This window comes from Myxocyprinus asiaticus, chromosome 15 (genome assembly GCF_019703515.2).
Source record: "Myxocyprinus asiaticus isolate MX2 ecotype Aquarium Trade chromosome 15, UBuf_Myxa_2, whole genome shotgun sequence".
Lineage (NCBI taxonomy): Eukaryota > Metazoa > Chordata > Actinopteri > Cypriniformes > Catostomidae > Myxocyprinus > Myxocyprinus asiaticus.
Genome location: NC_059358.1, coordinates 37984040 through 38009490, shown reverse-complemented (window position 1 = coordinate 38009490; position 25451 = coordinate 37984040). Strand labels below are relative to the sequence as shown.

The following is a 25451-nucleotide window of genomic DNA, read 5'->3' as shown; positions in this document are numbered from 1 at the left end:
TATATATATATATATATATATATATATATATATATATTTATGTTTATGACAGTATCAAGTTATTAGCACAGCCATTACCTGCAGAGCGCATGTGTGGTGTGCAGAATTGCTGAAAACGCAGAGCGTTCCAAATCACTCACTTATGCTTTGTGCTTTATTGTCTTTGCATTGCATGCTGGCAGACGTTAGAACAAAAAAAAAAAAAAAAAAAAAAAAAAACCCTAGCTGGCCACCGCAGCACAATATGACAAAACTGCGTATAAAAGTGGCTTTTAATGAAAATACCACTGAACCATGTTCATTTTAACTGTTCATGATTATTCTAAGGCTTCACATTATTAATAAAGGCAACTAAGTATTTGCTTATTTTACAGTGTACTTTCTATTTTTATTGGTGGTGACTAATAAAAAGAAAGACTTAACTTGAGAATTATGTTTATAAATGGTCTCCTCAAGGTACACCTTATGGAACATGCAGCCAATAATGGGCACAGACGAACTCCGCTAGTCTGTGTAATTACTACGGTAACGGCTAACCACAGGGAGCTGGGGGGCGGGGTTAAATTATGGAGATTAGTCAGATCTGAGGCCAATTGGCTTTATTACATGCAAATTTCAATCAGAGAATCACAGGCCTCATGTGCAGACAGACTGAGGCAAAATGCATGATGAAAAAGGCTGCACATTCAGAAAGTGCAAACACTGATGTCACCATGTTGAAATTGATCAAAATCAAGGGAAGTTCGCCCAGCAGTTTCACACACACATTACACATTACATGGCTTTTTTGGAATACTAGATTCTAATCAAAACATTTTGCCTTCAAATTTGTTATATATATATATATATATATATATATATATATATATATTAAAAAAATGAACACATTTTATAACGGACTGAAAAAAACAAAAAATCTTTCTGACAAAAGAATGATATCACCGCTCTTGGAAGACAGGGAGCTGATAGAAATCAGGTTCAAATCATTTTTTAATGTGGATCTGCGTTTTCTGAATTAGAAGCTTTGCCAGACTCCATAACCTTTGACCTCTGATCAAAGCACTGCTAACACAGTTTCCTTCTCCCACCAGAGTTTTCTGATGGAACTGATTGTGTGTGGGCAGCACTGGTGGCACGCACATGGAAGAATCGTGATCTCGCTCCTTTTCTTTTAATTAAACTCAGTCAGAGTTTCTCAGAGAGAAACACAGGAAACGGATACAAGTAAATGTAACATCTCGTTTATGAGTGCAACACACTTTGACAATCTCTAGCTGCTTTTGCCGATGTACATGTCCAAAAATATGTTAACAAGTGCCTGAACCGTGCAATGGCAGCAGAGAACAGGATTTTGATTAGCTGAGGAGAGTGACACACCATGAATCTCTCTGACCCATTAAGTGAGATCAGGAAAGGTCTCTACTACTCCTTCCTATGAACGCTAACTCTAATTGTCTAATTTTGACTCTCCCTTAAAACTGCCTTTTCCTGTGTCATCTATTCTTTTCTTCCTCAGACTTCTTTCAGCAAATCGTAAGCTCTCTCTCTCTCTCTCTCTCTCTCTCTCTCTCTCTCTCTCTATATATATATATATATACACACAAATAATTGAAGAAAAAATATATCAATATATATCAACAATATCAATTTAGGCAGGGTGCTATCAATCTAAATGAAAATTATAGAATCAAGAAGCATCAAATATTGAAAACACCACCACTTTTTCCCCCTCCCTCAATATTGTTTTCTCCTCTCTTAGATGTGCTGGACAATTCCTTCATTAAGTGTAGCATTGCAATAAAGCACTTCTCTGACAGTTTTAGAAGGCAACTGAATTGCCGTTGATTACAGTGTGAAGCTCTGATTAGTTAATGCAGTGTCAGAGCCGCAACTAGAGGACTGAGGGCCACTAACTGCAATGACAGAGTTTTTTATGGGGTGCTGTGATAGCAGAGGCTGGCTCTGCTGAAACTTTAATGATGTCATTAAAACAGGGCTGGGGGCTAACATAGCATCCTGTTCCTGCAGAACATCACTCTCAGTTATTTCTCATCCTCTTTCTCTGTTTTATTTAAAATGTAATTTATTCTTTTTTTTTTTTTTTTTCTGTTTCACTATATGGTACAATACACAAGCCACATGTCAAGACACCACTCTCTCTCGAGAATACAATGCCAAAAACATACATATGAGAAAAAGCATTGTCTTACCTTGTGATCGTAAGGGTTATACGAGTGGAAAAGGGCAGAGAGCTCTTTGGTTCTTTGTTTTTTCTGTTCCAAAACAAAAAACAAAGAAAGTCAGCATTAATTACATGAAAAAAAATAAAAATAAAAAAATAAAAAATAAAAAAAAAACATCTCAGTGAACTCTGAAGCAAAGCCAAATGACTTGAAGACATGAGACAGCAGAATGAAGAAAGCAAACACTTGAAGAGAAGAAAATGAGGATATTTGCCCCCAAGACCTTTCAGTTTCTTCCAGCAGCATCTAAGTAAGCTAACAATTTGTAATAATTAATTTGTAATGAAATGCAAACACTGAGCTTTGAGGACATGTCTGATGGCTTTCAATGCAGTGACATGAACCCAGCGAGAGTTATACAAAGGCTAAACAAGAGTGATTATGTGGCGTCTTGCTCAAAAGAAGTCAAGTTTTACAGCCAAAGGGAAAATTGGCTTACCAACAGCGAACGATGTTCATACAATGTACATGATTTATGAATGATTTCAAATGACAACCTTGAAGAAAAGGGTTTAAACTCAATTGAACAATAATATGAGCTTGTTAGATTTTTGCTTTATTTATACACAGTATCAGAGGTGGAAAGTAACGAATTACAACTACTCTCGTTACAGTACTTGAGTACATTTTTCAACTTTAAGTATAAATAAATAATAGTACTTTTACTTGAGTTGATTAAAAATTAAGTATTCAACCTTGCTACAACTATTTTTCACCACAATACATAATATTTCATAAGTGCTAAATCTGTTTATAAACTAAAATGCACTTTGTGCGGCACGACGGAAGCCCGCAGGGCACAGCAGCTCTCATAAACTGCCACCGGTGTCCTCTCTTCCCTAGCTTCTCCAAGACTTTCTGCCATATCACTATAAAAGAACTGTAATACTGTGATTTTCTGTATATTTCATTTTATTCTGGAAAGGATCCGTTCATTCAGGTACGAGGGAACCGTGTGAACACGTTTAACCACTGATTAAACTTCACTTGTTTTTAAGATAGGCAATGTTTTAACTGTCAAACATTAACACAATGTAGTTTGACATATATGTGGGGATATCTTGATTACTTGCTACTATATGTCTAAAACAAACTTTTTATATACCTTAGAAAGATACAATGCCAATAGTGTTGACCTCTCTCATCAACAAGGCATGTCCGTTCACAGAACTGTCGCTCACTGGATGTTTTTTGTTTTTGGCACCATTCTGAGTAAATTCTAGAGGCAGTTGTGCGTGAAAATCCCAGGAGATCATCAGTTACAGAAATACTCAAACCAGCCTGTTTGGCACCAACAATAATCCATGCGATTATCTAATCAGCCAATCATGTGGCAGCAGTGAAGTCCATAAAATCATGCAGATACTGGTCAGGAACTTCAGTTAATGTTCACATCAACCATTAGAGTGGGGAACAAATGTGATCTCAGTGATTTTGACCGTGGCATGATTGTTGGTGCCAGATGGGCTGGTTTGAGTATTTCTGTAACTGATGATCTCCTAGGATTTTCATGCACAACCACCTCTAGAATTTACTCAGAATGGTGCCAAAAACAAAAAACATCCAGTGAGCGGCAGTTCTGTGGTTGGAAACGCCTTGTTGATGAGAGAGGTCAACAGAGAATGTCCAGACTGGTTCAAACTAACAATGTCTATGGTAACTCAGATAACCGCTCTGTACAATTGTGGTGAGAAGAATATAATCTCAGAATGCTATTCTGAGATGCAGGATGGCACGGTTTAAGCGGCACGAGGGGGACCTCTACAATATTAGGCAGGTGGTTTTAATATTGTGGCTGATCGGTGTGTGTGTGTGTGTGTGTGTGTGTGTGTGTGTGTGTGTGTGTATATATATATATGTATGTTCATGCAACCAATTACTCAAACAGCCCACAGATAACGAGGCAGTGCCAAGGAATCAGCAGCAGAAAATCTAGAGATGCACGACATAGAAATGTTGACAATACTACGCTGATTACTGCTAATTATTTTTATGTTAATGCATAATGGTATGTTTACACATGACATGTCAGTGGAGTTTTTATTTTTATCCAGATTTTAGGTTAAAATTCATATAAACACATAAGTGAAAGAGTATATCTTAGGCCCTGAAACTGGTCACCATTCGTATTCACCTTTCTACCTTCATTAGTTCATTTGAAACGTTCTGTGGCACAAAAAAACAAACAAATAAATATTCTTTATAGTCTCAATCAATGTGAGGTCATAAAAGCTGCATAAAATATATATTTTTTTGAATATGCAGCTTTAGGTTTTTATAAAGGAATTAGCTAAATGCTTTTTAAAATAGTTTTATAAGGACTTTAGCATGCCATCCCAAAAGTAATTCATGTCAACTACCCATTTATACTTTTGTATGTTTTCAAATGAAAGCTCCAGTTGAAAATTTGATGCACTTTATTTGAAATCAGTCATGAAAACATAACATATAGAATAGGGGCAGTGGTGGCTCAGCAGTTAAGGCTCTGGGTTACTGATCAGAAGATCAGGGGTTCAAGCCCCAGCACCGCCCTTGACCCTATCTGCTCCAGGGCCCTTGACCCTATCTGCTCCAGGGGCGCCATATCATGGCTGACCCTGCACTCTGGCCCCAGCTTAGCTGGGATATGTGAAAAAAAAAAAAAAAAGAATTTCACAGTATATGTGCAAATGTATAATGTGTGATAAATAAAATTATTAAAAATTATTAAATTATTAGATGAATGACTGTATACTGTAGTACTTTTAAAACTTTGCATAGAAAATATGTATACTGTTTGTATAGGTAACAAAATAAACACTGATTTAACCTGCTTCCAGTGTCTGCTTAAACATATGCCAAAAAAAATAAAAAATAAAAAAAATAAATAAAATTAAATAAAAAAAAACAGTCACCAATCTTAAGAACCTTACATGGTGGGATCTGACATTGGGATCATTTAAATCCTACACCATAAGTATTACACTAGCCACTTGAAATCTGTTAAACTGCAGTAAAATTGCCAGATTCATGCATGCAACCTGTTAAACTGCAATAAAATTGCTGGATTAGCTTTTCCAGCAAATGTATTACATATGGTATTAACACATTCTGTCTTTTATTGGTATTGCTACCATTCACACAGAAGCACCAAAACACTGTTACAAATCATGTGATGTCCTTTTGCCAGAAATAATCAAATGCAGAGCAGCTCTTTCATTTCAATGTCTGTTTAATTTGACAACATTTCTTTCCACAACTTAGATACTCTTGATTTTCGGCTCCAGCGTCACATACTTACAACTAAACGGCATGTGGCTCACCTGTTATGAAAGTAACAAAGCACTTGAGCCTGTGCTATCTTGTGAATATAGCCACAGCTGAAGGGGTTTCTAACGTCCTTCAGCCGTGACTATATTCACAATATTGCACTGTCTTGAGTGCCATACTGCTTAAATAAGGAGATAATAAATAATGGACAAATACCATTATAAATGAGCTCAGACCACCTAAACATACTCACTGAACATCCCACTGCAGTTCTCTACAGCCCTGATGATGGCCATGGGCGATCACATGGAGGATTTAGGATGTAGCAGCCAGAGAATGAGAGTGAATTCATGCCGAGACCTGCCTAATGATTCCTCCTTGTCCCCTGTGACTCCATCTCTCTGTTTCTCACTCTCTCATCACCATCTCCACATCACTTCTGCTAATCAGACCAGGGGCTTCTTGACATGAACAACGCACAACCTCAGGGATACCGTTCCTGAGCCCAGCCAATGAGCTCCCAACAGGATTTGCTCAATAACACCAGATTCATCGCACTTGGCCACCCCAGAGCATTGGGGGAGGAAACTTCAGACAAGCTAAGATGTTCACATTCATTCACTCAATCAATTGTGGAGTGTTCTTTTCTGCAACAGCAGACCTTCTGGAGGTTTGATTTGCACGACTGAACCGAGAGAGAGAGAGAGAGAGAAGGCAAGAGGTTAGCAGGTCTGAGATAACCAAGCTAGCAGCCTTAAGAGAATATGCTTAGCATTCTTCAAATCACACATCTTCATTCAGGGAAAAACAGTAACAGAAATTTGATAAAACAAGATGAACCCCGGTCTGACCTTGAGAGACTCAATATTTCAGCCTATTAGGGTCAGGGTCCTGAGATTGCAGCAGTTCCAAAGCAGCATGGTAAGGTGAAAAGTAATCTTGATGAGCAAAATAACCACTTCTTTTTTCTTTATTTGGAGTCATAGCTTTGCGTCCCAGTTGATGTCCAAGGACAAGATAGACAAAGGTCATAGTACAGGTTTGGATGATATTACATTTGATTCAAACAAGTCTAAATGACCCAATCATATCCTGTAATGGTGGATTTCAGAGAATCAATCCATTTTCATACATCTCTCCAACCCATTTTCTTCTTGGTGGTGACCTTGAATGGACTCAGGAACATTGACTTTGTGGCCTAAGTCAATAAATTTGTGGCCAGTGGAGTTCCTTCGTCGAGTTGGTAAGTCTTTGTCAAAAGCCCTGTGATTGGTTAAATCTGAGTAGTACGTAATTTATAGTATGGATAGGTAGTTTAGACCAGCTGTTCTAACCCAAAAATGCGTTGGGAACAGCAGGGAAAAACAGAGCGAAAAACAAATAATAAAATGCAGCTAAGCATATAATCATGCATAGTTACTATAGCAAACTAAACAGGCTTAACAACTTTAAAAATAGAGGAGAAAATGCTGTATTTTTTGTTCCTGACATCAAAGGATGGGCATCTAATCAAACTATGTTTTTTTGGTGAATATTCAACTGTCACTTGGTAACATGGCTAATAGGAATACAACATTTGGCCTAGTGTTTTTTCTGTGTGTTAGATTACACTTCTGCTGTTGTTAATGCATTTCCAAATTCATACTTTTTTGAGCCAATGTGATGCTTCTAATTTTGCATATTGTTGGGCCTATGCAGTTTATGGCAATTCAAATATATTTCATTATTTTTTCAAGTTTGTACAATAAACAATTTTTGTACTGCGTTGGGTCGCCACTTGATGTCCAAAGTGAAATCTTGAATTGAGAACCTCTGAGTTAGACCCAAAAAGGCTTCCTTATTACACAACATTTTCTTGTGTATCTGTCATTATTTGTCTATAAATATTCAACAATATAAAAATGACCCAGTCTTCAATCTTAAATAAATCAGCTGTAAATCAGCAGTCTGGTGAACGTGCTTGTGTGCTGTTTGGCTTTACAGAAAACAGTGACAATGTCTCATGCAGATGGAGATAATATAGAAGCATGTTGCTATTCATAAATCCTAACTGAACACGCATTTGTCACCTCAAAAATGATGAACGATGGTGCCTCATATACTGTCCATCTGCTCGTTCCATCGCTCATACGGAAAACAAACTCATCATATGAGTGGACATAACGTACACATACACGTCTCCTACACATGTGAGAATCATAACGATGTGTGCTCACATTTGAAAGGGACAATTAATATCAATAGAAGGAAATCGAGTATTAGGCTATGTTAGCATTAGCAAACTACTACGCCTATTCTTTTTTTTTTTTTTTTGCATCTGGTGCTAATATTCTACAATTAAAAAGGGCCTAAAAGTTATAACAAAAACACTTTACTGAAAAGACAATGTGGTGATGTCATTTTATGTGCACCATTAAGCCTCCCGTGCACTTACAGTCCCATAGATAACATACTCACCTCAGGGCCTGCACCTTTACCCAAATCAAGCTGTCAGAAAGGAGATATCAAAAGAGCATGGAAACGACAGCTTTAGACTTAAAATAGTTAAGGACGACTCACAGAGAAGATAACAAGCAAGCTCTAGTACAATAGGGGACATTTAGATAGTGACAGTAAAATTATCCATAAATGCCTAATGAGTTGAAGATGGGATGGCTACTTTTGTACAGCGTGCGAGTTAAACCAGCTTAGTTTCGACAAGAGCAATGTTTACAAGAGGCGGTGTTGTTTTGGGCAAGTTTCACCCACTGAATATAGCATTGGTCACTCCAGGCCTTGCCCATCTGCCTTTGTTTTAAGATTAATTTGTTTTCACATGTGCTAAGTGTTCCTTACTGATCCCAATTCAGGAATTCTCAGCAAAACTGGCAGAAGCTTTGCTTCCAAATCTCCCTTAACTTTGATTCTGGGATACCTTCTTAATTTCCCCTGGTTAAAGATATTGCCGCCAAGGCAGACAAGCTGTCAAGGTAAACACCTGTCCAGCTAGTAAGAGCAACATTCCAGGAGATCATTCCAATTTATCTCCGCTAACCCTGCTCTCATGCTGGAGTAATTATGCTGTTGTGGAAGCTCCCAGTTTTTTCAGCTCCTCCTGCTTGCCAGATCTCCTCGGCCTGACCGACCATCCGTCAGTGATAACATGAGGCAATCCATTATGCTCACCAACCCATTCATCATGCTCTGGCGGCTGGTCCCCAGCTATGAGATAGGGTAAATGTGCTGAGAAACCAAAATGCCAAAGCTGGCCAAGCCACAGATCAGTCCCGTCCACAGTCTCTCTGCCCCAGGGACGCTCAAGCCAGACTGTATGGTCCCAGACATCTGGAAGTATTATTAATGTGTGACCCCCACCACTGTCATCACAGAGCTGACCATCTTTGACAGGCCTGGTTGAGGGATACTACTGCAGGTTTGTAGCAGGTGTTCCAGGTGGGTTTGGGAGGCCCCAAACGGCACTCCATGTAACCTGCACAGTCCCCCAGCTACAGCAGCACTGACCAGGTTGTCGGAGAAAGGACCTTTTCCTCTACTCTTCCTATGGTAGAGTGAGAAAATGAGGGGAAGGTACAAAACAGGTAGTGAACTAGAAAACTAAAATAAAGGATTGCAAATATCCCCTTTATAGCAGGCAAGTTCAGAACAATCAGAACAACAGATCTGGATAAATACGCCAAACATGGCCCAAAACATGGCCACAAACTAGAATATACCTATCCAGAATCAATCAAAACCTCATGTAATATCAATCAGAGTGCGCCTGACACAGAAGACAGCAGTTTGGGCCACTCTTGCAATGCAGTCATTTGTAATTATTTGAACAAAGAGCAGATATAATTAGCAATCTCATCACCGTAACCTTCCATTCCCTCTAAACGGTGCAAAATATCATAATGTTAAGAGAAATTAATGATTCTCATTAAAGGCACTAAGAAATTCCTTGGCACAGAAAGCTGATCGCTGATATTTCATCCTGCCGAAGAGTCCTGTAACAGAGCGTGGCATGTGTGGGGAGGATTTCCTCAGACCAGGGATTGATCCACGGTGGAGAAACAGTGTGTGATCATCTCAGAGGGTGATGGAACAAAAGGAATGACATATGAAGAAACTTCCATAAAAGAAACATGCAGGCCTTTAGATAAAAGATGATCTTGGAGGGTGCGAGCAGGAAGAACACTGACTGTTTTAACTAGACATCACCAAGTCAAACAAACAAAAGAACACTGAAAGCACTCAGACTTGAGGATTGAGGTTGCAGGAAAATATATCTATAGGACCGCACCTTAACAGTTCACCTAAAAATGAAAATACTGTTCTTATTTCACTTACCCTTATGTTGTTCCCAAACCTGTATTCTCTCATATTTTTTGAAGAATTTTTGCACAGCTCTTTAAATGCCAACAGTTCATAGTAACCACAGCCATCATTTTTTTTCTAAAGAAAAAAAAGGAAAAGTGTTCTTTTCTCTCTGTGATAAACCTCATTTGAGGCACTAAATTGATGAAGGCAACTAAAGTATGGAGATGAAAAATAAAATAAAATTAAAAAAAAAAACCTTGCAAGCAAAAATCCCAGAGCATAAAGCCCGATAGCCACTCTTCTTCTAATAGTTTGAGCTTCGTTAGTCAGATTAATTGTTTCAGCTGGGTCCAACAGCTGAAACATTCCATAAGGCAATCGCATCTGGGAGACGTCTACTTACAGCTGCATTACATAATGAAGAGTAATCGACAGGAAGATTCAAATTTACCCATCATCTGGAACCATTTGTTTACAGGTAAAAGTGAATGAATATGGGCCCTGGTACTATAACTAGTTGTGCTTATCTCGAACTGAGTGTTACAGGGTAAAGTGAACCAGAGACAACCACATCTGGATTAAGGGGCTTAGAGAACAAGACTTTTGGTCTTGCTCAAGGAAAGGTGTAATTTGATAATGTAGACCCATTTCTGTATCTCTGTCATTCCCCAAGTGGGCCAGAACATTACAGTTGAAGTAAAAAAAAAAAAAAAAAAAAATTACAAATAAAATAAATAATAATAAAAAAAAATCATACCCTTGTATAGTAAAGCATCTCTGTGCGGTTTCATCATGTATTTTAAAGGAGCGATATTATGAGTCCACTCCAAATTATAGTCAAAGATTTTTGCACAAAAATATTTGTCATCATTTTCTTATACATAATCATTCTCCACCCACTCTTTGACCTCCAGAATTTTTTTTTTGTTTTTTTTTTGCTACTGTACCTGTAAGACTTCTTTATGTAAATGAGCTCTGTTATGATTGGCTAGCCTCTTCATATATGAAGTGCCCATGGCAGAGTTCTCACTGTCATTGATTAGACTGGGTCAAGTTACTGAATTGTGAAAAAGGTGTTGATATGTAAATATGGGTGGGCATGATAACATTTACATGGTTGTGACGTCATTAACTATGACACATTGCCAAATAGGACATACTCCTGAATAATGATCTATAGTAGACCAGGATCAGCATTCCGATCAACCAATCAGAATTTAGGTTTAGAGCTGGGGTTGGAGCCTGCATATTTTTATCAACTAATTAAAATTTACAGTAGGGTATGGTCTAAAGGTTGTGGCTTAAACACCATTCTTATAATTTATTTAAGATTTTAGGGTTACATGTTGATCCAGGAACATGTCCTACTTGGCAAAATTATGGTCATCAAAAATCAAAATTAATCAAAATCTTATTTATTTCAAAAGAGTATCCTGTTTTTTCACTATTTGACCCTTTTAAGCAAAAACTTTACTTTATAACCCTTACTATGTTGTCAATCACTTCACTAGATTCCTTTATCTATACAGTGGAAATTATTACTAAATTATGCATGAAGCCAAAAAAAAAAATAAATAAATACATTTTAAAAAAAAAGACAATGACATTTCTAATTCATATCAGACAGGAGCACATGATCTTAAATGTGTGCTATATTCCACTCTTACAAGTAAGTTTAAAGCCTATGTTTCATTATTTAACAACGGAAAAAAGAGTTGAGTCGAATATAAGTTCAAGATTTTCAAAAGAAAAAAAAAAAAAACAAAACAAAAAAAAAAACATATCAATCAGAATATTTAGCCAGAGAGAGCGGAGGAAAAAGAAACAGATAAGTGAGTGTGAATAAAAAACTGAAACAGAGAGAGCAGCAGCATGCTGAGACGCGTATTAATTATTATAAATTCAGTTAGATATTCTGTCAAGAAGCATTATTAGCATCTCTGAATGCACTAATCCTTTGCAGAAGTTTGATAGAAATAAAAATAATAGAGCAAGTTAGCAAAGGTCACATTCAGCAGGAGAAGTTCGACATAATTGGAGCATATTTTCCTGGCTGTTTCTTGGAAACAATCCAATGAGAAACACCTAATGTGTAAATTTCTCAAGCAATTAGTGAAAAATGACACACTTCTTTAACTATTAATATATATATACACACACACACACACAGTGGTGTGAAAAAGTGTTTGCCTCCTTCCTGATTTCTTATTTTTTTGCATGTTTGTCACACTTAAATGTTTCAGATCATCAAACAAGTTTAAATATTAGTCAAAGATAACACAAGTAAACACAAAATGCAGTTTTTAAATGAAGGTTGTTATTATTAAGGGAAAACAAAATCCAAACCTACATGGCCCTGTGTGAAAAAGTGTTTGCCCCACCTGTTAAAACATAACTTAACTGTGGTTTATCACACCTGAGTTCAATTTCTCTAGCCACACCCAGGCCTGATTACTGCCACATCTGTTCTCAATCAAGAAATCACTTAAATAGGACCTGCCTGACAAAGTGAAGTAGACCAAAAGATCCTCAAAAGCTAGACATCATGCCAAGATCCAAAGAAATTCAGGAACAAATGAGAAAGTAATTGAGATCTATCAGTCTGGAAAAGGTTATAAAGCCATTTCAAAAGCTTTAGGACTCCAGAGAACCACAGTGAGAGCCATTATCCACAAATGGCGAAAACATGGAACAGTGGTGAACCTTCCCAGGAGTGGCCGGCCGGCCGACCAAAATTACCCCAAGAGCGCAGCGACGATTCATCCAAGAGGTCACAAAAGACCCCACAACAACATCCAAAGAACTGCAGGCCTCACTTGCCTCAGTTAAGGTCAGTGTTCATGACTCCACCATAAGAAAGAGACTGGGCAAAAATGGCCTGCATGGCAGAGTTCCAAGACGAAAACCACTGCTGAGCAAAAAGAACATTAAGGCTCATCTCATTTTTGCCAGAAAACATCTTGATGATCCCCAAGACTTTTGGGAAAATACTCTGTGGACTGACGAGACAAAAGTTGTACTTTTTGGAAGGTGTGTGTCCCATTACATCTGGCGTAAAAGTAACACCGCATTTCAGAAAAAGAACATCATACCAACAGTAAAATATGGTGGTGATAGTGTGATGGTCTGGGGCTGTTTTGCTGCTTCAGGACCTGGAAGACTTGCTGTGATAAATGGAACCATGAATTCTGCTGTCTACCAAAAAATCCTGAAGGAGAATGTCCGGCCATCTGTTCGTGACCTCAAGCTGAAGCGAACTTGTGTTCTGCAGCAGGACAATGATCCAAAACACACCAGCAAGTCCACCTCTGAATGGCTGAAGAAAAACAAAATGAAGACTTGAGTGGCCTAGTCAGAGTCCTGACCTGAATCCTATTGAGATGCTGTGGCATGACCTTAAAAAGGCAGTTCATGCTCGAAAACCCTCCAATGTGGCTGAATTACAACAATTCTGCAAAGATGAGTGGGCCAAAATTCCTCCACAGCGCTGAAAAAGACTCGTTGCAAGTTATCGCAAATGCTTGATTGCAGTTGTTGCTGCTAAGGGTGGCCCAACCAGTTATTAGGTTTAGGGGGCAATCACTTTTTCACAAAGGGCCATGTAGGTTTGGATTTTGTTTTCCCTTAATAATAACAACCTTCATTTAAAAACTGCATTTTGTGTTTACTTGTGTTATCTTTGACTAATATGTAAACTTGTTTGATGATCTGAAACATTTAAGTGTGACAAACATGCAAAAAAATAAGAAATCAGGAAGGGGGCAAACACTTTTTCACACCACTGTGTATGTGTATATATATATATATATATATATATATATATATATATATATATATATATATATATATATATATATATACACACACACACACATACACACACACACACACAACAGTTAGTTCCGGTCCTCTAATCTGATTGGACGAGAGATGTTCCATGAGCACTGATGGTCTGACACCATCAGCACTCGGACACTTGACTGTGTGTATCACTCCGCTTGTGTTTGTGCCGTTCTAAACTAAAGTGTAAGAGCTGTGTATATGTGTTAAGAGCTACTGTTTGTCTTTTTTATTTTTTGACATTACATACATACACTATATTGCCAAAAGTATTCACTCACCCATCCAAATAATTGAATTCAGGTGTTCCAATCACTTCCACGGCCACAGGTGTATAGAATGAAGCACCTAGGCATGCAGACTGCTTCTACAAACATTTGTGAAAGAATGGGCCGCTCTCAGGAGCTCAGTGAATTCCAGCGTGGTACTGTGATAGGATGCCACCTGTGCAACAAGTCCAGTCGTGAAATTTCCTCACTACTAAACATTCCACAGTCAACTGTCAGTGGTATTATAACAAAGTGGAAGCGATTGGGAATGACAGCAACTCAGCCACGAAGTGGTAGGCCACGTAAAATGACAGAGCGGGGTCAGCGGATGCTGAGGCGCACAGTGCGCAGAGGTCGCCAACTTTCTGCAGAGTCAATCGCTACAGACCTCCAAAGTTCATGTGGCCTTCAGATTAGCTCAAGAACAGTGCGTAGAGAGCTTCATGGAATGGGTTTCCATGGCCGAGCAGCTGCATCCAAGCCATACATCACCAAGTGCAATGCAAAGCGTCGGATGCAGTGGTGTAAAGCACGCCGCCACTGGACTCTAGAGCAGTGGAGACGCGTTCTCTGGAGTGACGAATCACGCTTCTCCATCTGGCAATCTGATGGACGAGTCTGGGTTTGGCGGTTGCCAGGAGAACGGTACTTGTCTGACTGCATTGTGCCAACTGTGAAGTTTGGTGGAGGGGGATTATGGTGTGGGGTTGTTTTTCAGGAGCTGGGCTTGGCCCCTTAGTTCCAGTGAAAGGAACTCTGAATGCTTCAGTATACCAAGAGATTTTGGACAACTCCATGCTCCCAAGTTTGTGGGAACAGTTTGGGGATGGCCCCTTCCTGTTCCAACATGACTGCGCACCAGTGCACAAAGCAAGGTCCATAAAGACATGGATGAGCGAGTTTGGTGTGGAAGAACTTGACTGGCCTGCACAGAGTCCTGACCTCAACCCGATAGAGCACCTTTGGGATGAATTAGAGCGAAGACTGCGAGCCAGGCCTTCTCGTCCAACATCAGTGTCTGACCTCACAAATGCGCTTCTGGAAGAATGGTCAAAAATTCCCATAAACACACTCCTAAACCTTGTGGAAAGCCTTCCCAGAATAGCTGAAGCTGTTATAGCTGCAAAGGGTGGGCCGACGTCATATTAAACCCTATGGATTAAGAATGGGATGTCACTTAAGTTCATATGCGTCTAAAGGCAGGTGAGCGAATACTTTTGGCAATATAGTGTATGTTAGCAAGCAGGTGGTGGCAAAAGATCATTTTTATGTGTAATATGAGCCAGTTAGGTGACGTGAAGTGAATCCGTGTCAGCCAGTGTTTACACACAACAGCGCTCCGTGATCGCTTATATTACTACTACACTACTAAAGCAAGAAAAATAGCTTTAAATGGCTTTAAACGAACAACATCAGCATCACGGCTCATCACAGCTGAGAGACACAACAGACTGATTAATTACACAACTCAAGGCGCTTACCTCTTACCGGACTTTCCACATACATACTGTTTAAAATGGCAGAGGAGATTGCGGTTTCTATAGTGAAAGACTCTTACGCTTATAGTGAGGAATACCCCACTTGAACAGCTATTTTACCACTGAGAAAGCTGATCTTCAGAAAACTGACAGCATCTCTGCTTGGGAGTGGCAACAGGTGATCACACACTCCATTTCTCTCTCTCTCTCTCTCTCTCTCTCTCTCTCTCTCTCTCTCTCTCTCTCTCTCTCACTCACACATCCTTGTTTCTCCAATAACTTGTAAGAAACAGCACAAGCCCTGATGCTATTTCTGAAGTGATATTTATGAATTACTAACGAAGGCTTGGACGCATCATTTGGTTTGAACCAGCAATGGCAGATTCTGATCCATCGCGTAAGAAAGTAGTTCCATGCATAAATGCGTTTTTATCACCGTACTCAGTTTTTCCAAATTTTTTTAAATTTACTTGTTCATTGAACTGTTGTATATAAGCAATATCACACTTGCAATCGTGCTATATGGCCCTAAATCAGCACTGCTGTGATTATCTACGGCACTCGGCCTGCGGCCGAATCACAGCAGTGCTGATGTAGGGCCATAATCCACTCTTGCTCGTGTGATATTGATTATATATATATATATATATATATATATATATACATATATATATAAGGAATAATTGACAACGGACCGTTGAATTATTTAAAAATAATGCACACCCGAGGTGGTAATGCGGTCACTACATGCAGCGGGTGTGCATTATTTTTAAACAATTTAATGGGCCGGAGTCAATTATTCCAGACATTCTGGTTTTCGTCCCTAAAACGCTCTTATGAGAGGAACTACTTTCTTCCGCCACAGATTCAGCTTCTTTAATACAGTCAGAGCCTTCATTGCTAATTCGAAAACCTCAGGTTAGAACTAGCAATGGAGGCTTGCGCTGCTTTACTGGAGGACTTGCTGGAGTAATAAGTTAGTGCGTGTGAGTTTGTATTTGAGGGATCGAAAGAAACTCAGAAAATGAGATCTCACATCTGGGAGCGTGTGCGAGTGTATGTGTGTGTGTGTGCGCGCGCGAGCGTGCGTGTGTGTGCACGATCATATGTGTGTGTGCGAGCGTATGTGTGTGTGTGCGAGCGTGAGCATGTGTGTGCACGAGCGTGTGCGAGCGTGAGCATGTGCGTGCGCGAGCGTATGTGTGTGTGCGAGCATGTGCACGAGCGTGCGTGCGAGCATGTGTTTGTGTGCGAGCACGAGCGCATGTGTGTTCATGAGCGTATGTGTGTGCATACGAGTGTGTGTGTGTGAGTGTATGTGTGAGTGCGAGCGTATGTGTGTGTGAGTGTGAGCGTGTGTGTGTGTGTGAGCGTATGTGTGTGCGTACGATTGTGTGTGAGTGTGAGTGTGTGTGAGTGTATGTGTGAGTGCGAGCGTCTGTGTGTGCGTGCAAGTATGTGTGTGTGAGTGTGAGCGTATGTGTGTGTGAGTGTATGCGTGAGTGCGAGCGTATGTGTGTGTGCGTGCGAGTATATGTGTGTGTGAGAGCGTGTACGCTTCTGAGACAGTCAATCCGCATCTTATCACGTGGCTCATTGTGCATGACGCCGTGGAGACTCGTGCTACCCTCCGGGATCCATGCACAAATTATCACGCGCCCCATTGAGTGCGAGAACAAATAATCGCGACCACGAGGAGGTTACCCCATATGACTCTACCCTCCCTGGCTGGAGTCACTCAGCACACCCTGGATTCGAACTCACGACTCCAGGGGAGGTAGTCAGAGTCAATACTCGCTGAGCTACCCAGGCCCCTGTAATTTTACAATGTTAAAATAATTTCTACTAGCTTAATATGCAGAGCCAGCTACAAATTAGTTTATTTGGTAAACACTGTGGATCTGTAATACTATCAACCATTGTTCTTTTTGAGCATCCTGCTTTTGAGCCTGACACAGCAAACACTGACTCTACAAACTTCAAATTTGAAAATATTAGGCCACTTTGAGCTCTCCAACAGACAGAGCATGCTCTTTTTCCTGTGAGGGCAGGTAGCTGTCAGAGTTTCTATCCTCTTGTGTCTTCTGTTTTGAAATGGGATTGACTTTGTGCAGTGTTTAGGTCATATAGGCCAGAACCTACCTCAACGTTCTCCGTCACTCTGACCTCTCCACCCAACTTCTATTGTTACTCTCTAGAGTCATAGTGAGTCATAGTAAAGCCACATGAGACATCAGAGAAAGAGAATAAACATAAGCCGAAAGCTCGGTGATGAGTGAGGCCTGACATGCAGCTGCTCTGTGAGGCCCTACATTTTTGGGCTTGTTTTATGTAATTATGTTTGCCAGTTGTGAGGTTAACATGAAGCGTGCTATATTCTTAATGTTTTGAAGCCATTGTTGGGTCTCTCATACATGTGTTTTACAGATTGCAATAGATGAAAGCAGATGTGGAGCGCTTGTGCTCAAAGCAGTGTAATCTACTAGCTGTTTTCCCAAGTTTCCTCTTGTTTGGGAGCAAAAAAAAACATACAAAAAATAATTCTTAAATTCAACCAACAGATGTCTTTCAAGAGCCGCAATAATTTAAATAAACAAAGACCTTCAACATGAGTTTGTTTGCTTTGTTTCAATCATCACTATGGCTTCAGATGAAATCATTTCAGCAGAATTTTCTTTCTTTCCCTGGCAAATAAATTACATTTTTGCATAACAAAAATATGAGGTTGCACAGCACAAATAATCATTATCCATCACTTTGATGGACTGTACATTTTCATTCATGCTCCATACTGTGTATTCCGAATAGGGTATTCGGCTTCGGGCACATCCCTACTGCACAGGCTTGTGCCTTTTACAGAAAATCTGGCGAGATGGCGCCAAGCACTCACCTACAGTATATAGAGCCTATGACATGGCTACCTATGGGCGTCGCTTAAGCGCCATCAGCCAATAAACTGGCGTGATTGTATACAGGCTTCAGACCACGTGAGACCACTGATGTAGTCCCAACTGCGTCATTATGCAATGTCTTGTTCCCTTTCAGGGATCCAAAGTTACATTCGTAACCGAGACTATTTCATGCGCAGTGGGGGGTAATTTTGCTCATCTGCCACTGTGGAGGGCAAACTGTTAGACATCTTGAAGTGGCAAATGACAAGAAATGCCATTACACAAAGATGCACTTTTGAAGAAGCACACTTAAATATATTTTGAAGAATGGATGAAAGAAAATCTATCGATGCACGTCTGATTTGCTGTGTTTTTTTGGCGCTTTGGCGCTCACGTGCAGCGCGAGCGTGTCTCGCCGAACACGCAAATATGACGAGTTCTCACTATTTCTTCTATCAGTCATCTGGGAACAATTTGGAAGAATAGTGTCGTCTATGAGAATGCTGCATATGATCTCAGACCATCTCAGGGTGCACTGACATTGCGACTACAGGTGAATTATCATATGTTTCATAATTCAGTACAACCTCAGAAATAGTTCTTGAACAAGAAGTTTATCTTCTGTGCTTGTCTACTATTTAGCCTCAATTTGAATGTTGTAAAATTGTCATTATGATAACAACAATAGCCTAGTATTATATGTCATATTTAATATTTAGGGGTTCAAGTGCTTGGTGCTGAAACCCTATTGTAATTGTTAAGATTTTTATTATTATTATTATTATTATTATTATTATTAATATTATTAATATAGTATAGCTCGCTACTCAGAAACACGAACTCGGCCAAATCGGTCAATAGGGGGTGCTACAGCGATCAAAAATGCGAAACTGCTCATAACTCCTAGACTGTTTGTCGTAAACTCAGGTGCTTTATACCACTGGAATCCTTGGCTCAAAACGTATATCTCCGATTTCATTTCCGCCTATACAAATTTTCTGCCATCTTGGATTTTTCATAAACCCTACTTTTGCGAACTAGTCCTAGGTTTTTTGTCTGATCAGGACCAAACCAGTGCCAAATGATTCTATGGAGTCTCAATATCAAAAGTTATAAAAAAAAAAGTTTGAACTTTCGACTCGAGCTAGCTACGGTATGCGAAAACCAACAATCATCCATGCGATTATCTATTTAGCCAATCGTGTGGCAGCAGTGCAGTATTTCAGTGATTTGGACCACGGCATGATTGTTGGTGCCAGATGGGCTGGTTTGAGTATTTCTGTAACTGCTGATCTCCAGGGATTTTCACACACAACAGTCTCTAGAATTTACTCCGAATGGTGCCAAAAAAAAAAAAGGAAAACATCCACTGAGCGGCAGTTCTGTGGACGGAAATGCCTTGATGAAAGATGTCAACAGAGAATGTCCAGACTGGTTCAAACTGACAAAGTCTATGGTAACTCAGATAACCGCTCTGTACAATTGTGGCGAGAAGAATATCATCTCAGAATGCTATGAGATGCTGGTTGGTGCTGTTTTGGCGGCACGAGGGGGACCTACACAATATTAGGCAGGTGGTTTTAATGTTGTGGCTGATCATGTATATATACTGTACTTTTTTCATCAGTAAAAATAATTGTACGGCTTAGTATTCTTAGGGGCTGTTCACACTGAATGCACTTTTAAATCCATTTGAGATGCTTTTCAATAGTTGTTCCATGTTAACATGTGCTATATAGGCCACTTTTTTTTTTTTATGTTTTGTTATTTTTTCAGCATCTCACACAGAAGTGCCATGCAATTTTAGATGCAGTGTTAAGTTAAAAGAACATCCAATTTTTAAAAACACATCTTGAGATGCCTGCATTCTTTTCCATTTGTTGTGCTTCGTCTAGCTCCTTTTACCCATGAACGTGTCTGAACAGAAAGAGCTCTTTAAGTCTTACCAAGTGCTGTGTTGCAGATTGGCTTTTTTTTATTCTCCTCCCACAATGTGATAAAGGCAACATACAGCACACTGCACTTCTCTAATCTGGTCACTCAATTTAATGAATTTTTCCATGGGACTATTCTTGGAATATCTAATTTCTCTACAACTATATTTTCTTTCTTTATTTTTATTTTCCCCGTTTTACACTTCTAAATCCTATCAGCCTCCTTTAATGTTTAAATTATTGTACAGTAAGGTAACGTGATAAACCAAATACCTATTTTTTATTCAAAATGGCAAAGCATTTTGGATTATCTGCCAGTGTTTTTAAAATACAGTAATGACATGATGGAAATTGTAAAAAAAACAAAAAAAGGTTCAACCCTTTGCAGATCTTTCTGACCCATTTTAAACACGGGTAAAATTACCCAAAATACCAAGATACTGTATAACAGTTTATACAGTAAATTATGGAAAATACAGCACATTATTGAAAATATATACAATTATGGAAATAACTGTACCTGACCATAGTCAGTCATTGAAGTATTAACAACAACTCACCACTTGAGCTGGGACCTGCTCCATCTTGGCTGCCGGAGTTCCAGGCCGTGGGTAGAACTGGTTGATGAAGAGACTGGGAAAGCGGTACTGCCTCACGAGTTCCATCGTCTGTTCAAAGTCCTCGTCCGTCTCTCCTGGGAACCCGCAGATGATGTCAGTGGCGATTGTGATACCTGGAACCCTGAGAGATATAGACAAAAAAAAACAGACATGTGCTTCAACTTAATGTCTAATACAATAACAGTAAAATGACAAGATGAACGGTAGAAGCGTTATATAACTACCATTATTCAGCACATAAGTACCGGCATGGGAACAATTCTTAAAGCATTACGACTAAGCGCATGAGCAGGTTTGAGAATTGTCTGTGCACAACAGACAAAAACATGTAGCAGGTGAATGTCATTGAGTCTCCTGCATGTATCATCCGCTTCTTGAGAACTTTATTAGCAGCCTCAATAACCATCGACTACTGGCCTCCACTCTGATTAAATTAGGAGCTCTGCAAAGGAATTGGTTAATTGATTCCTTTTTCCATGTATTCTGTGATTATTGATCTTTAACCTGCGGGAAAAAAAACAAAACAACCTCAAAGCCGCTCATGTCTGTGCTCCCACCATAAAAGAGGTGGAGCGTTGTGAGAACTTTGCTCAGCTTTTGAACAAAGGCATTAATCAACCATTTAAAATGTTTGAATGCTGAAAACAAGACTACTATCTCAGTGCTACAGTACAATGAGCTCAGATATATTATACGTTACCTGGAAAGTGCTCTACCTCAGTATCTACCTGAGGACATGGAATATAATTCTAGAAATAAAAAACGATGATGTGCAAAATTTCTGTCCTAACAAGACATCTGAAACACTCTGACTTGAAGTAAATGACTAAAATTGCAGAGCCGTCAACGAAATGTAATCACTGTTTCCTGATATCTAACAGATCCTCCTTTTCCATGATATTATCACATTACCCAGACACACTGTTCTCGTAACTCCCTGCTCTCCCTCACCTCCACACATATTTATCTCCACTTATTGACTAAGTCCACCATAATGTGCATTCTTAATCATGTTAGGTTTATCCTTACATTTCTGGTGGATAACCTCTGACCTATTGATATATCTCTACCGTTGGCCATCATTAATATTTAAGATCACCTGTAGGCAGTAATGTATCATTGCCCTTTTATGGAAGAGTTACTGATGGGCATGGTGGAAGGAGTCCAGGTGTTAGCAGGGCACCCTAATGTGAATTCTGTTGGTTTTCCTTTCCATTTCGATTAGCCTAAACTGCATTCCAAGCAATTTGTAACGCCGGGTTCACACATCCTCCATGAGAGGGGTGTGAGTGGGGTGTGAGTGGGGCATGAGCGGCGCATTTTCATTTCAGCGCCCATATTAACAGATGACAGCATTTACACTGCAAGCATGAGTAACGAGGTGACGCGTCCCCGAAGCGGCAAAGTGGACAATTTCTGCATTGAGCCAATTTTTGCAGCGTAGCTCATGCTGAGCTCAGCAGCTCTGGGTGCAGTACAACACTAAAATAATCAGGAGATTATAGAAAAGATACAAAAGCTAATCAAAATTATTCAAACCAAACCTATAGTACAAAACAATTTATATGTCTACATGCAAGTAAATTCAATAAATTAACTTAATAAAGAAATGAATTAACAAACTGCCAGACCTTTTGCCATTCTGTGTATAGAGGTGTACGGTATAGACACAACATTAACCAATCACAACCAAGTGTGCTGATAAAGATGAAGTGCAAGTAACTATCCTTGAAGCAGCAATAACCTCAGCTTATTATGACCTTATTAGATAATAAATTTGGTGTAGGATCCCATAGATAAATTAATTTTCTGCGCAGAGGCGCTGCTGTTTCTCACGGAAGAGATGCGGCCAATGTAACCGCCAAACGCGACCGCCCCGCTCACTTAGGATGTTTGAACCCGGCGTAAGGCTTTATAACAAGAGGAAATGTACTTATCTGCATGTACTTCCAAGGATGCTGATGCTAACATATAGATTCCAACATGTCAAGGTGCATTAGGGGTCGTGTTTTAGTACATGCACAATACTGTAGAGGAGGGACTTCGATCATCAGACTTTATTCAGACTTTAGTTTAGCGTTAATTTACTGTCATAACAATTGGGGATTATTAAGATAATAGTATGGTTCTATTGTGAATTGATTTTGACTAAATTAAATCCTGGTGAGGTTAGATAGGAAGACATGTAGTGACAAATACAACATTATGCCTTTAAGAGTGGGAGATCGAACTCGACAAGCAGACCATACCATGCCATCACCTCACATTTGTTTTCAGTACTGACATCCAGAATCAAAACACACAGCAAATGAAATTGACAAATACATTTTGTAATGGATAAAATAAAAACTGCACACAATGTGAGAATAACATTGGCAAGGCTTCCTGACATGACAGCTAAGGCATTAGATTCATTTGGTTCTGGATGCAAAAAATAGACTGACCAAATGGGCCACGGTGCACTAGTGAAACAAGTGCATGGCTCCCATCTTAAATAAACCAATCTGTGGTTTCTAAGAACATAATTAGCCTGGATGCCACAATGGCAAATTGGAGGTGCATTAGAGAACCAGAGGCATTGCGTCTCCCCATCTTCCAATCTCGAGTGAATAACCCTTGATAGCTCATCAGCGAGTGTAGAGAAAAGCATGTACTAGAGGAAAAGCGTGCAATGGACTACTTCCCTCTAAATCCATTATTTTTTCCCCAGCTCTTCAGCCTCCCTCGCAGTCTGTGGAGAAGAACGGGCTGAAGAAAGGATCCTCTATAAAGGGAGCAGACCCACTTACAATGATCACCAGTGTGTGCGGGCAGATGGAGGCCCTTTGATGCTTTCAGACGTGACTGCATAACACTGGTTTTGGGCTTGTTAGAAAGCATCACTCCAAGGGTCATGGTTACAGCTGATGACAGCTCCCTATCTTTTGTGTGGGCTCAATATAGAATGTTATAGCCACGCATATGTCCCAGACTTGGCCTACAAAGCACTGACATGAAAGGCCAAAGTGTCGACCTGGAAGAGTTTCATAAAACCAAATATTGCAAAGCAGTAAATGAGATGCATTGAAAGAATATAAATAGCAACCCTCAAGGGAACGACTCTGCACAATGACCATTCTAGAAGCTTGAATAGTACAAGTTGGCAAACAAACATTGCCTTGTTTGTTAATCACCTACCCAATTGGAAATGCAAACGAACCAAAAGGGCCATGATTTTTTGGGCATTTGATGTGAACTGTGATGCCAAAAGATTGAGGGTATTTAATTGAAAACAAAATAGTGAGAATGACAAGCACATTGTTAGTATTTAACAAGGTTCTTAATACCCAAAGGCCAAACAAAACAACTGACATGCGCACAAATAATGGCTTTAGCACACTCCAGGCCGGCACATGACAAAAGACGTTTTACCACTATAGGGCTGGACAGTCACTGTTGCTGAACTGTGCCATTCTATACCGATCTGGGCTTGTTGACACTGTTACGGTTTCCATTGTGGTGCTGTGAAATCAAGATTAGAATGGATTGACTGAGCAAGTGCCCAATCGTGAGTTGGCAAGCCACTAAAGCCATTTTACCAGCATGAGTCTCTGAGTGTCCTCAGTACGGTTTGCCAAGCATGCTGAGACATTCGGGCCAGGAACGGCTTGTAATCGAGCCATACGACTCACTGCTCAGAACTGTTCGGCCAGATCATGGAACAGTGCTTACAAGTTTATTTCTCGGGGAAACAGACATGTAGCTGGGCAACCCAAGTTTCAGGGATCATGCAGTCAGCTGAATCAAACGAATAGAAACAGGTGACATGAGATTCCTTCCCTGTTTTTCTCCAGCTCTGTTGCAGAAAGGAAAGTAATGGGATCTTCATACTGTTTACTGTCATCCAAGTATGTGTTTTGGGTCAAGGCTTGGCTGATGGACCAACAGTTTCTCCTGCATCTGCCAGCCTATCAATCTCTCTTGTGCTAAAACCTTTTGGCCCCTGTTTATGCAGTGGATCCAATTATGGTTTGGTATGAAGCTGCATGCTGAGCTTGTCTCATAGCTGGAGCGCCCACTCCCCAAGTTCAATGGCAAGGATGGACCAAGTACCAACCACTGTGTCCAAGGTGCCTTCCTCATTAGCACTGTTTGGGGTTCCATATGAATAGACCAATGTCTTCCCTTTAGAAACAACAGCAAAGCTAGAGCATGCCTTTGTTTTGCTCCAGTTTTGAGGGTGCTATAGTGTAGTAGAATCAAAAGCAGTGTAGATGCCATCAATGGGGAGCTTATACTATCCTCTAATGAGCTCCAGCTGGGGCACCCTCCAGCAGATTCCTCGCAGAAAGTTCCAGTGCATTAGCAGGAATTAGACCAAATGAAGGGTGAACTACCCATGTCATTCTTGACAGTGTTGCATATCAAGTGTTTCACATTTTGCATGGGAACTTGTTCATGCTGCAACTTGGAAACACTAATAAATTTAAATTGAATAGATAACTGTTCAAGGGGAAAAGAGGGGTGAATACAATAAATACATCTCTACAAGGCTAGGCTTGTTGATCTTTTCAGGTGCAGAATACAAAGATTTTATGGCCTTTTATGTAGACCAGACTTGGATTGTTCATTCAGACCAACATCATATA

The 25451-nt window shown here is 39.8% G+C and overlaps 1 protein-coding gene across 1 annotated transcript in view; it reads right to left on the bottom strand.

The window, feature by feature from the left end:
• LOC127452731 (threonylcarbamoyladenosine tRNA methylthiotransferase-like) overlaps positions 1-25451 on the bottom strand; it is a 560218-nt gene that overhangs the window by 101599 nt on the left and 433168 nt on the right. Inside the window, exons 11-12 of the mRNA XM_051718387.1 lie at positions 20764-20944; positions 2211-2273 (exon numbers count right to left, since the gene is read on the bottom strand). Coding sequence (XP_051574347.1) covers positions 2211-2273; positions 20764-20944 — 244 coding nt within the window. The remainder of the gene's footprint in view (positions 1-2210; positions 2274-20763; positions 20945-25451) is intronic.